Below are 14,160 nucleotides of genomic sequence, written 5' to 3'. Positions count from 1 at the left end.
AAATATATGTACAGGAATGATTATTGCAGCTTTTGTGAGTGTGTGTTTGTATATATTGTGCTGACAATTGAACCCAGCACCTCACATACGGGTAGGTTAGTACCCTACCACGCTGAGTACATTCCTAGCCTCTATTGCAGCATTTTTAATAGAAAATAATGAAAACAACTAGAATGTTTAGCAGTAGTGAATTTATTAAATTATGATAGAGTCTTAATATTCTATGCAACTATTAAAAGAGTGATGTAGGTTGTAGATACATTTAGGATGTATCTTCCAAATACCTGCTTATCATGCATGAAACCCTGGATTCAGTCTTGCACACCACCAGAAATAAAAGTAAAAATAAAGGAAAAAAGTAATGTAGATTTCCATTTGCTGGTATGGAAAGATTGCTTGACGTTTTATGATCTATAAAAAATAGAGTGTGCATCAGAATGTATAGTATGATTTCTTTAGCAAAATATGAATGCAAGCCAGGCACAGTGTTGCACACCTGTAATCCCAGCAACTTGAGAGACTAAGACAAGGGGAGTGGCCAGTCTAGGTTAGGGCCAATCTCAGCAACTTAGCAAGACCCTGTTTCAATTTATTAATATAATTTAATTAATTAATTTTGATATCAGCATTGAACCCATGTGTGCTTAACCACTGAGCCATATCCCCAACCCTTTTATGTATTTTATTTAGAGACAGGGTCTCACTGATTTGCTTAGGGCCTTTCTGCTGAGGCTGGCTTTCAACTTGCCATCCTCCTGCCTCAGCCTCTTGAGCCCCTAGAATTACAGGTATGCAGCACCACACCCATGTTTAAATTTTTAAAAGATTAAAAAGGGCTGGGTACATAGCTTCACAGTGAGTGCCTGCAGGTTCAATCCCCTATGCTGGGGGGTGGGGGGGGGGAGAAATAACAGACAAAATTGAATATGTAGAAACATGTTTCTTGGAAGAAAACACAAGAAAGGGATGATAATGGTTATGAAAGGGATGATAATGGTTATGAATAATTTTTTTTAAACCCTGTTCTTTTACTATTCTCCCCATATTCATGTGTTTTATTTATTTTTAAAAGATTAGTCAATAGAGGCCTTCTGGGAGATGGTTCATTTTATTTATGTACTTTTCTGAATTAAAAAAAAATATTCTTTAATGCCTTTTAAAAATACAGTAGTATAAAAATAAAATGTTTTAAAGATTATTTTGTTCCTTGCAGTTCTTTTGATTTTTGTTCTTCATTTAATTTATTTTGGAATTAAAATTCAGTGGGAGCATTAAAACGAGAGGATTTGGGCTGAGGGGTATAGCTCAATGGTGAAGTGTTTGTCTAGCATGATGAAGGACCTGGGTGCGATCCCCAGCACTGCAAAAAAGAAAAAGGAAAGAAAGAAAAGAAAAGAAAAAAGGAAATTTAGAAATAAGCCTATTACTAGGTTTATTGAGTTTAAATAAATAAACAAAACTCTCAAAAATTCTATCCTAAACCACTTGAAATCATTTTACTTAGGATTTTATTTTTATTCATAATTATACCTCATAAGACAAGGTACTAGAAGATAGAATGGAAAAATAGTGTTTAGAAATTTACAATATGATGTCATGACTTATGTTGAGACTAGATGTTGATTTATTGCAGGATTATACACATGAATTTCATAAAACCAAAGCAAACTTTATGGCAATACGGGAAAGGGAGAATCTCATGGGATCAGTACGAAAAGATATTGAGTAAGTTACCTTTTATATTATTTTGTAGAGTACTTATGAAGATTTAGAATATAACTGTAGTTTATTGCAGTCAGGATTTAGATTTCAGGGTTTCTAATTATCATTTCAACATTTTTGGAACAGACAGACTGCTACATTCTGGTCCTGATTACTTTGCCAGTCTTATCTCCTGGTTCCCTAGTTTTACCATTGTCTCCTGCCAACCTTGAATTTCCTGTCTTTATTCAAAGTCTAACTTACATGACATCTTCATGAGATCTTCTCTGACCTTTTATATCTACCCTAAGAATAATAACGTAACTGAAGTTCTCCATGTTGCCCTTGATGAACATCTATCTCCTGCTCCTCTCCCTTATCCCAACAATTTTATATTCAGGTAGCTATTAATGTAACCATTATTTCCCTGAAATTCTGAAATATTTGTTTTTTTCCAGATTTAATACAAACTCATCATTTTACATTAAATTATTTAAGGACTTCAAACATTTTTATGCTTATCTCAGTCCGTAAGATTTTTTTCTTTTCTTCCATTCCTTCACCTCATCCTTGATGATATATTCTAGCATTTCATACCTTTTTTTTTTTTTTTTTTTTTTTTTGTGGTACTGGGGATTGAACCCAGGCCCTTGCTCATGCTTCACAAGCTCTACTATTGAGCCACATCCCCCAGCCTGCTTTTCTTAGGTATTCTCGAATAACTTTTCACAAATGAACTTGACTGACCATCAAGTCCAGTTCTGTGGCCATCTAATTGAAGCTGAAGACTTTTCTATTTTGGACCATCTAATGATACCTATCGTTGTCTCATTGTGATAAATTTATGCTATGTTTCATAAACAATGATATACACTTATCACAAATTGGTATGTGTTATGTGTACTCTAAGAAACATTTTCCTAAAGCTCCCTTATTTTGTTATACTACTGTGACAATCATAATATTTTTGTCCCTTGGGTCTTTTGTTTAGTTTCTATACAGTTGACTTACATATGCATTTTGAGGAATACAGTGAGAACCATGGTAGAGAGTGGCCTTTAATGTATAAACAGCACTTTTATACTTTGTAGGAGTGACTAGACTGCAACCCTCTATAATGACTTAGTTTTGAAAAATGATGATAAAAGTATGTGCAGCCATTCATTAAACTGTTTCCTGAGCACCAACTATGAGTAAGACATTGTGTAGCCACAATAGATGGTAGAAATGAAAAGACCAGCTTGGCCCTGTTTATAATCTAGATGCTAGAGGGGAATAAGGTACGTTATTTAAAATAGTATAACACAAGGCATAATATGATTAGTGAGATGAGGTATAATAACAATACCTGAGACTTTTGTAGTTTTTTGCAGTTTTTGCAATAGTGCTGCCTCTCAGCCAGTACCTCAGTTTTAGCAGCATGACCCTCTTTTGTCTTAGAGCAACATTTGTGCAGTTTCTTGAATTTTTAAAAATTCAATACTTTATTTTTAGTGGAACACAGAAAAATGAGAGTGTTAATGATAAGACATTTTTTGTAAAATTTAACTAAGTTAGAAATCTTTAAGTATACCAAAAATGGCACTTCACACAATACTTTATTTCATTGGTCCTTTGGCTTAGTTGATGATGACATCTACTGTTTTTTTGTTTTGTTGTTGTTGTTGTTGTTGTTGTGTGGTGCTGGGGATTGAACCCAGGGCCTTGTGCATGCCAGGCAAGCACTCTACCATATGAGCTATATTCCAAGCCCGGTATACACTGTTTTGAAGAAAAATTTCTGTTTTAATGCTTTCCGATCTACATACCATGTTCTAATCAGTCCATTGTTTTACATCCACCTGGAGAAATTGAAGCTATAGACAAAGAAAGGAAAAGTAACATTTTTTGTTGTTGACTAAGAATATTGGGTTATTTTAATGAAAAGCATAGTAAACTCTTAGGTCTTAGAGAAGCATTTATATTTACAATAGCATTCTTAGAGGGAAATGAAAAAAGTTTTAATTATTCAAAACAATGAAGAGGCACAGTTTGTTCACTTTTGATCTCACTAGGGTCAGTCATTTAATCTGATTTTTATAGTGTTTTCCAAAAATGTTCTTAAGTTTTCTTTATGTTGTTCTAGGTCATATAAAAGTGGATCTGGAGTAAACAACAGAAGAACTGAACTATTTCTGAAAGAACATGACCACCTTAGGAAGTAGGTATTATTGAATGTAACATATATAATTTCTTATGTTTATTAATTCACTTATGCAACAAACATTTTTATGATGTTATCAGAGAAAGTGCTTTGTTGATGATAATTCATTTTCCTAATGACAGTGCTCAGTAGAAATGGGAGTTGTGGACTGGGGCTGTTACTCAGTGGCAGAGTGCTTGCCTGGTATACACAAGGCCCTGAGTTCAATTCCCAGCACCACAAAAAAAAAGGGGAAAAAAAGAAATTATGGTCGTTCCAATTATTAGGAAGATACTGTGCTGTTGAATATTTTACTTCACTTGTTACTTGTTATGTTTTTTTATTATCTTAATGTAATAAGTCTAGTACTTTAATACTTTTGTCTATAATAAATGAATGTACACACATGTACATAGTAAACTGTTTCTATGTGTCTACATAATCTATATATGTGTACACACTGTGTAAACCTATAGTAAAAATGATGATTATGTTTTAATGGTCTGTTATCACTTACGTATTGAAGAAGCTTTATAAAAGGTAATTAGGCCATATATCAAATTTAAAAGAAAAGTTTTGTTGTCCAAGATATCAGAAGAAAATATCAAAAACTTGGATGAACTATATGCTTATTTTAAAGCAAGTCATCATAGTCTGTTTTTGTGTCATCTATTTTTCTCTGAAGTAGATTAGGTTTTCTCTTTTTGTTTTGCTGTTTATATTTTGTGGTGGAACTTAAGGATTAGAAAAAAATACTTATCTCTGAACTCAGCCTATAAGCACTTGAGTAGCTTGTATCGTAATAGTGCTAAAAGTTATGAAGATATTTGCTACTGAATGCCATAAATGTTATATGAGATTTAGGTATTGTTCAATTCATTTGTCTTTAAAGATCACCACTTTAAATATAAACTGTTAAAATCAAAACACAGAAAGAGCCAAGCATGGTGGTGCATACCCATAACTCCAGCTACTCAGTTGACTTAAGGCAGAAGGATCATTTCAGCCTCCAAGTTTGAAACCAGACCAGCAATATAGTGTGACCCTGTCTCAGAACAAAACAAACCAAAACAACACACAGAAAGATCAGGGTCTTTTATCTATCTATCTATTTATTTATTGAACATAGGCAAGTACTCCGCCAATGACTACACTCCCAGCCAATCAAGGCTTTCTTTAAGAATTCCATGCTTTTAGTGTTAGAACTAATCATTGGTTGTTCTTCCTTAATTTATGAATATCATTGATTGGCACAAGGGGGCACTGTCTGCTAGAGTATGTTTATAGTAATAGCTTTGTCATAAACATTTGGTAAAGACCACTGTAAAAAGAATTTTGCATTGTATCCAAAACTATACTAATATGTTCTTGTGGTACAGAGTGATTAAGGGATAGCATATTTAAGCAGTAGAAACTAATAGTTAGATTGCATTAGTGTTTCTATATTTCCTCAAAAAGAAATTAAACAGTTAAAAATGTGGTAGTTTACTTTTAAAAGGGTGATTTGAAGCTGGGCATGGTGGAGCACCCCTATAATCCCAGGTACTCAAGAGGTTGAGGGCCAAAGGATAGTGAGTTTATGGCCAGCCTGGTCAGCATAAGAAGACCTCATCTAGATAGGTGAGTCAATAGAGACCGACAAAACTTGGAGACTACGCAAATGATCTTTCTCCTCAAATATTTCCCACTAGTTTTAACATTCATTCATGAATCTTATATTCCCATTTACAACTGTGGTATTTGCTTATTGGTGATTTTCTATTTCTATGGGTCCTTTTTATACTTATTAATTATAATTTGTTTATTTAGTTATTTATATCAGGTTAGATTCACAAATAACTATGAGTTTTAATCCAGCACTAGAATTACTTCGTTGCTTGAATTGTTCTATATTTTGTCATTGGAAGTTCCTTCAGGTTAGTTTCTGACATTTAACATTGCTCATTTCTTTGAGTACTTCTTTTACTTTCTGGCATCATGAAATATTCATGGCCTATATTAAAATTTCCTTGCCTCAACTCTGAAGTTAACTGGGCACTTTACCACTGAGCTATATCCCCAGTCCTTTTTATTTTGAGATGGGGGTCTTGCTATATTGTGGAAGCTGGTTTTGAACTTGGAATCCTTCTGCCTTAGCTTCCTGAGTTGCTGGGATTATAGGCATGTGCCACCATGCCTGGCTTGGAATCAACTACTTCTCTAAGCAGACTTGGTTTATGGTATTCAGAAAGTAAGATTTGTGTGCTAGGTGTTGTTATTGCTTTTGAGGAGAGTACTTCCATGCTTTTGTTGCTAAACATTTTATCATGAATGGGCCTGAATTAATTTCTTTATCTTTGTGTGTCTTTCTTTTTGCATTTATTGAAGAGATTGTTCTTATTCTTTATTGCTGTAATATTGTGAATTATGTTGATTATTTTTAAATAGTAAAACAATCTTGCATTCCTAAAACAACCCCCACTTGATCATGATATATTTATTATCCTTTCTGTTATTTTGCTGGATTTATTTTGTTTGGGATTTCTGCATTATTGTGAAAAATGTCTGTAGTTTTCTGTCCTTAAGATGTCTTTGGTTGTATTATATGAATAATATTGGCCCCATTAAATGTTTTAAGAAGTGTCCCTTTTATTATTTTCTGAAAGAGTTTATTCAGGCTTGTTATTTCTTCCTTAAATGTGTATTAGAATTTTTCAGTGAATTTATCCTAGCTTGGAGGTTTTCTTTGTAACAAGATTTTTAAATTAAATATTTCGGGTTTTGTTTTTTGTTTTTGTTTTTTTGTAGCTGTAGGACTGAGTTGCTTGGATTTATCCCTGGGCCAGTAGGTGACTTACTGTAATTGGTTTTACCCGAGTCACAAATTCATCCTTGTGGCTAGATGATTGGAAAATCTGTTATCAGAAGAGAATGTGGCATGTTCAGGGCTCCAGGGTAGTTATTAGTCAATTGGTTACATCAATTTAAATTTACTTTACTCTTCTATACTATAAGCTTTATACTTTGAAATAGTATGGTTAAGTAAAATCTCTTTTTCTAATGTTTATTGAAATGAGCTTTTACTTTAATACTACCTTCCTCCCTCCATTTTTCCATGAGTGAATTAAGAATTTTTTATGGGTCTTTAGGGCCCTATATCAACCTGCTGCCTAAATCTCTAACCTCATTGCCCTCTTTCCATTACTTCATCCAGCCACTCTCTCCTTTTGCCTACTAGGTACCAGCCATACTCTTTGGTTCCTTTCTCCAAGACATCAAACCCTTTCCCTTTTTAGCCTATTTGCATTTATGCTACTTAATCTTCTTAGAATACTCCTCTCTTAATTTTTGCATATAACTTATTCATCTTTATGGTCTAAACTCACTTGTCATCTCCTCAAACAGTCCTCTTCTAACTCTTTTTTGAAATAGGCCCTCCCTTACTTTTTTTTTTTTTGAGTTTGTATAAGTTATTTATTAAAAAATAGGCAGTGAGATCTTATTACATTTAGATGATTTTCTTGAATTAATGAAAATGTATAAAAAATGGTTCTATGATACATCCTTTGTAGACAAAAGGGTGATTTGCAAAGTGTGCAGTACTAGACTCTTGATCAACCACTTTGATATCTGCATTTTAACCATGCTAAGATCCCATTGGCACAGAGAGTCATCACATTTGAGCCTGATATACCATACCATCTAAGTAACACTCATCGATTCATAAATTCCCTTTTTCTTCTGTCTTTTCATCATATTAATAGAGATATTGCTGGCTAATCCAACAGCCTAAATTCCTGTGTCTGCCCTACCACAGTCAAACACTACTGGGCAAAGTGAGAGGAGTTAAGTTATAAATTTATGATCAATAAATTCAAATTGAGGGGCTGGGGATATGGCTCAAGCAGTAACACGCTCGCCTGGCATGCGCAGGGCACTGGGTTTGATCCTCAGCACTACATAAAAATAAAATAAAGATGATGTGTCCACTGAAAACTGAAAAATCAATATTAAATATTCTCTCTCTCTCTCTAAAAAAAGTAAATTCAAATTGATTAAAATTGTCTATTCTGTCCTTTCTCTGTAATAACTTGCCCTCATAATTGGCACATGTGCATACATCCATTCGGAAAAATTCCAAAGTCTTCTTAAACTTCAGCCTTGCTGTTATTTAACAAAGCACTTTGTATCCCCCAAAGAAAATCTGTAATCATTCGTTCTTTTAATTTTTTTAGCACCTGACCTTCCTTGAATGTAAGCTTCATGAGTCTAGTTATTGGCATTCCTGGGTCTCCAGTTCCTATTATATTATAAATACTTAGTATTTATTTGTTGTATTAATAAGCAGATATAAACAGAAGATATTAATTTAGATTTAATATGCATATGGATATATATGTATGCCCCACTGTAGAACACTTTTTCATTCATCCACTAATGTTCCAAGTGTTTATTGAATACGTACTATAACAAGAAGGATTGATCTAGATGCTAAATATATATAAAATTTGATTTTAAGGACTAAAGGGGAAATTACCAATGTAACCAATTTTTTGTTTTGCAAAATAATTCCCCATAAAATACCTTTTAAAAATTTAAATTCATATATACAATAAAATAATAATAAAAGCATCTCTTATTTATAAATGAGGAAACAAGATTCAGGAAAGATGTAGGTCAAGGTCTCATAACTATTTAATGGTATAGCTCTTACTAAATGCACATTTTCTAACCCATTTCCATAGTTGTCCCACATCATACTGCCTTCCCTTCTTTAACATTTTATTTTCATTGTACTAAGGAACCAGTATGGCATAATTTTACTGAGAATTGAAAGACCAGTTTTTCACCTCTCTGAGAGCAAGTGACCTGGCCACTCTCTTTTCTTTTTTCCTTCATCTTTAAAATTAAATGGGGGGCTGGGGATGTGGCTCAAGCGGTAGCACGCTCGCCTAGCGTGCATGTGGCCCGGGTTCGATCCTCAGCACCACATACCAACAAAGATGTTGTGTCTGCCTAGAACTAAAAAATAAATATTAAAAATTCTCTCTCTCTCTCTCTCTCTCTCTCTCTCTCTCTCTCTCTCTCTCTCTCTCTCTCTCTCTCCTCTCTCAAAAAAACAAAAATTAAATGGTAGGTGCTTCTCCCCCAGTGTTATACAATTGTAAGGGTGAACAGTTTTAGTGCTGTCATTTTATAAACTAAAAGCACTCTTAAAATGTAGAGCTGGGCGAAATAGCTCATACCTGTAATCCCAGCAGTGTTACCGCTGTTTACCGGTTTTCCCCTGAATGCTGAAGTGTAACACCAGAGAAGCACACTGAGGCTAGTGGAGAGTGGAAAGTGGAAGGCTTTATTAAAGACAGCAGAAAAAACTTCTCCCAGGAGGAAGTAGGGGACCTGAAAGGCGGAATCTGTGGAAGGGGGAGGTCTTGTCCTTTTTTTCCCTTTATCTTGCAGTGATAGAATGCAGGTAGGAAGGCCAAAAGGTGGGAGATAGGTGGGCTGAAGGAGTAATCTGGGCAGGAAGGGCCTGGGGTGGTTTGATTAGCATTTCCCTGTTTGCTGGGAGCTGTTTCATTAATAGTTCCTTAGGATGGGTTCCAGGCCTTGGGGACATTAACATTTCAATTTCCCCAAGTGCTGCTCTGTTTTCTTAGACTCCATTCTTGATAAAGGCCTCCATTTTCTTTACCTTACTGGATATTAGACCCCATTTTCCTAACTACACTAACTACCCATCTTTAAATCTGGCTTCAGATTTAAAGAGGCTGAATCTGGAGGATCAAGAGTTCAAAGCCAGCCTCAGCAGCAGCGAGGCACTGTCTCTAAATAAAATACAAAATAGGGCTGGGGATGTGGCTCCGTGGTTGAGTGCCCCTGAGTTCAATCCTGGGTACCCCCACCCCCCAAAAAAAGCAAGGAATTTTTTAATGAAGAACCATTCTAGTAAAAAGAATCTTTTATAGTTGAGAATTGTTACCTTGTTTTCATTTGACTTTTTGGCAGATAGGATTATTATCTGAGAATACATCTATTAATTGTGTTTGTATTTTAATTGTACTCTGTGGTGTAAATAAGTCCACGAATGAGTAAAGAATTATCACAATCCCAGGTGGAGATTTACCTTTATTTTTACCTTATTTGTTAGTCTATATTTAAACTTTTGATATTTTGAATTTTTAAGGTTTACCAGCCTTGTTATTTGCATGATTCAAAGTTGTGTTTTCAGAAATATTTTAGGTCAGCATTTTAAAAACATTAAAGATGGTTTTACTTTTTGTTTCTCTTAAAATTTTAGCCAGATGTCCCCGAGGTCACACAGCTTTAAAAGTTGGAATTCAAGCCCAGGGACTCTAATTGTATTGCTTCTGCAGTACTGCACTGCCTCTTAGGATGATTTTGATTATATCTGCTTCATGAGATTGCTATGATGATAATTGTACAAGGGCTGTGTAAACTGTGAGGCATTGTTTATAAGCAGAACATAATGAATGTTGTAAGATTAAGGAAAGTAAATACTAAAGGAGAAAGAGATTGGAAATCCTTTTATATTCTCAATATGCATTTCTTAAATGGAATTTGAAGTATTTTTTGATGCTAGAATAGTTTTAGTGAAATGAAATTCTATGGACCATGAAATGAAATTCTATGTATCAATGGACCATGACTGCATTTGAAAAATAAGATGACTGTGGTCATACTTAAGTGACCTTTATAAGCAGTGATTTTTATCTCAAAAGTTTTTTATATAGTTCTATGTAGATTAAAATTATCCAATTTCTAATTAAGTAATGATCACATATAACATCCGAATGGAATAATATGATAGACTTCCTGTCTTCAAGGATTTGACACTAATTTTCTTAACTGTTTTTGGACCCTAATGATTCATGATATATAAACTTGTAAGTTATATGCTGTGGAGATGGTATTGAGGATGAAGTTGCTTGGCTAATGTGTGAGCCTCACCCATTTGGACAACAGTATTTACACTTCAGCTCTACGTTTAGCTTCATTTTTGCTGCTTATTGTTATTTACTTGGTAATTACCATAAAGTGATTTATGTATACATGTACATATTCTTTGTGAAATATTACAATCTCAAGGAGAAAACGTCATTTAAAAGCTGGGTGTGTTGGTGCACATCTGTAATCTCAGTAATTTGGGAGACCGAGGTAGGAGGATCATGAGTTCAAGGCCAGCCTCTGCAATTTAGGAAGACCCTAAGCAACTTACTGAGACACTATCTCAAAAAAGAGCTGGGAATGTGGCTCAGTGGTTAAGTGTCCCAAGTTTAATCCTCAGAGCCAAAAAAAAAAAAAGGTAATGAAAGTAAAGTGGCCCTCAGGCAGCAATTGCTCTGAAGTAGAAAAATGGGAATTATATGGCAGAAATCATATGTAATATTATTAGCCACAAACTTTGAAATATGAAAATATCTTTATATACCTCTCATCTATACTAAGGGTCAAGAGAATTGGACTTGTAGCTTATGAGAAGTGTAGCATGTGATTATTTTATCAAATATCTATCATTCTGCCAGGCCTGGTGGCACATACCTACAAACCCAGTGACTCAGGAGGCTGTGGCAGGAGGATCACAAGTTTGAGGCCAGCCTCAGCAACTTAGTGAGGCCCTCAGCAACTTACTGAGACCCTGTCTCAAAATAAAAAGGCTGGGGATGTGGCTCAGTAGTTAAGAAACCCTTGGGTTCAATTCCCAGTATGCACCACCCCCCCAAATAAAAAGGCTATCATTCCACTTATGGGATGTTTTAAGATTACATATCATACATACATAGCTTCATTTGTCTCAGGTGGTACCACTTGAGCCACATCAGCCCCAAATCAGACTTAGTCTTTACTCCTGCAAGCTCATTTTGGTTATTGAAATTGTAAACAAATAAGTATGACAATCTGTGAGACATTTCATTTTTAAAAGAATTAAATGATGGGGCTGGGGATGTGCTCAAGCGGTAGCGCGCTCGCCTGGCATGCGTGCGGCCCGGGTTCGATCCTCAGCACCACATACCAACAAAGATGTTGTGTCCGCCGAGAACTAAAAAAATAAATATTGAAAATTCTCTCTCTCTCTCTCTCTCTCTCTCTCTCTCTCTCTCTCTCTCTCTCCTCTCTCACTCTCTCTTAAAAAAAAAAAGAATTAAATGAGATAATGTATGTGAAAAAAACTTTGTAAGCTTTACTAATTTATTTTTATTCCAGCTCATACCACAGTGTCTGGCGTACCTTAAATACTTGTTATTTTCCTGAATGAACTAATAAAGAGTAGAGTTAAGAGAGTGTAACATTATAGTGTAAAGAGGAATTCAATTCAGAGTCTAGTTGGGATTGAGGAGACTTCACAATGACAGGACTTTTGAGCTGGACTTTGAAATACATGTAAGTCATTTATTATGAAAATTAAGAGAAGGGGACTTGGCTGTGAGGTATTTAGGGCCTTGTTCTTGATCAAGGGTATATCTGTAAAAAGCTTATATAATTTACAAGTTGTTTTTGTTTACATTATCTCTTTTGAGCCTTAAGACAATTTCATGAGTTGAGTTCATGTAGCCAAGTGCTCCGGTTTTCCCCAGAACCCAAGTTCCAAGTCAAAAGAAAAAGTATAGTTCCATTTTCATTTATGTGGAGGAGATTAGCTTGTACTGAATGATACATTAAGGAACTCTTACTTTTTTAAAGAGGTTTCAGAAACAAATGAAATAAAGGGCTAAAATAAAAAATGCTGATAATACCAAATGCTGACCAGGATGTGGAGCAATAGAAACTCTCATTACTGGTGGGAATACAAAATGGAACAAACACTTTAGAAGATAGTTTGGCATTTTCTTAAAAAGCTGAATATAAGCTAGGCATGGTGGTCCACACCTGCAATCCCAGCTACTTGGGAGGCTGAAGCCAGAGGATCACAAGTTCAAGGCCAACCTGGTCAATTTAGTGAGACCTTGTCTCAAAATAAGCTAAAGGGCTGGTGATTAGATTAAGTTGCACAAGGCCCTGGGTTAATTCACTGCGGCAAAAAAAAAAAAAAAAAAAAGAGTTGAATATAGTATTTTCATAACATTTCAGCAGTCATGTTCCTAATCATCAAATGAGTTGGAAACTTACACCTACAAACACTTGCACATGAGTATTTGTAACAACTTTATTCATAAGTGAATGGAAAAACAAATTGTAGCACATCTATATAGTATTGTTTAAAAGTAAACTATCAAGTGCCAAAAAGACTTGGAACTTTAAAATACATAAAAGAAGCCAATCTGTGGCTGGGGTTGTGGCTCAGTGGTAGAGTACTTGCCTACCATGCATGAGGCACTGGGTTTGAACCTCAGCACCAGATAAATGTAAAATAAAGATACTGTGTCCACCTAAAACTAAAAAAATAAATATTTTTTTAAAAAGAAGCCAATCTGAAAAGATCGAATTTTATAGAATTCCAGCTAATTGTTTATAAGATTCTGGAAAAAGCAAAAGATTAGCAATTGCAAGGGGTTTGGGATGGGAAGGGGAGGAAAAAATGAATAGGTGGAACATAGATATTTAGCCAGTTAAACTATTGTATATAATACTGTAATAGTGGATACATGATAATATGCAGTTGTCAAAACCCATAGAATTGTTGAGTACAAAAGTGAACACTAATGCAAACTAGGGACTTTTGTTAATAACATACCAGTAATATATTCATCAGTTATAACATATGTACCCTAATGCAAGATGTTGATAATAGGTGAGAGAGAATGGGTGTATGGGAACTCTGTACCCTCTGTACTTTTTGCTTAACATTTCTGTAACCTATAACTAATTCTGAAAAATAAGTTTGTTAAAAAAGAAAAGTAAGAAGTGGCTTTCCAAGATCTCTCTGCTAATGATTTACCTTCATTTTTCTTTTTTCTCTTTTTCACTTGGGTAGAATTCTGAGTCAGGTGCTTAACTTTTTGTCACTAGGTAACTTCATGGGATTATAGGACAGATTTCCTATGCTACATTAACCCTGATAAAAGCTAGTAAAGATATTCCTTTGTTTACTTAGACTGTAGGAAAATATGCCCATCTATTAATGTAGTTGGTAAAGAAATTACAGATAGTTTCTACTTTCATCTTTGTTTTTCTGTATTTTCCAAATGTTATGTGTAAAATAAAAATATATTAGCATTAAAACAGCATATATATAGCCTTCTGTAGCTTAATTGATTGTTAGTCCCTCCCCCATGGTGTTGAGGATTGAACTAAGCACTAAGCAATATCCATACCCCTCAGCATATTTTAAGAGAAAT

The 14,160-nt window shown here is 34.7% G+C and overlaps 1 protein-coding gene across 2 annotated transcripts in view; it reads left to right on the top strand.

The window, feature by feature from the left end:
* The window catches only part of Gosr1 (golgi SNAP receptor complex member 1), a 47,217-nt gene that overhangs the window by 11,399 nt on the left and 21,658 nt on the right, over positions 1–14,160 (top strand). For both annotated transcript variants that reach the window (XM_026389014.2, XM_026389013.2), the window contains exons 5-6: positions 1,634–1,725; positions 3,827–3,901. In XM_026389014.2, coding sequence (XP_026244799.1) covers positions 1,634–1,725; positions 3,827–3,901 — 167 coding nt within the window. The remainder of the gene's footprint in view (positions 1–1,633; positions 1,726–3,826; positions 3,902–14,160) is intronic.

This window comes from Urocitellus parryii, chromosome 7 (genome assembly GCF_045843805.1).
Source record: "Urocitellus parryii isolate mUroPar1 chromosome 7, mUroPar1.hap1, whole genome shotgun sequence".
Taxonomy (NCBI): Eukaryota; Metazoa; Chordata; class Mammalia; order Rodentia; family Sciuridae; genus Urocitellus; species Urocitellus parryii.
The sequence above is the reverse complement of the archived record's forward strand: the minus strand, read 5'-3'. Positions and strand labels throughout refer to the sequence as shown.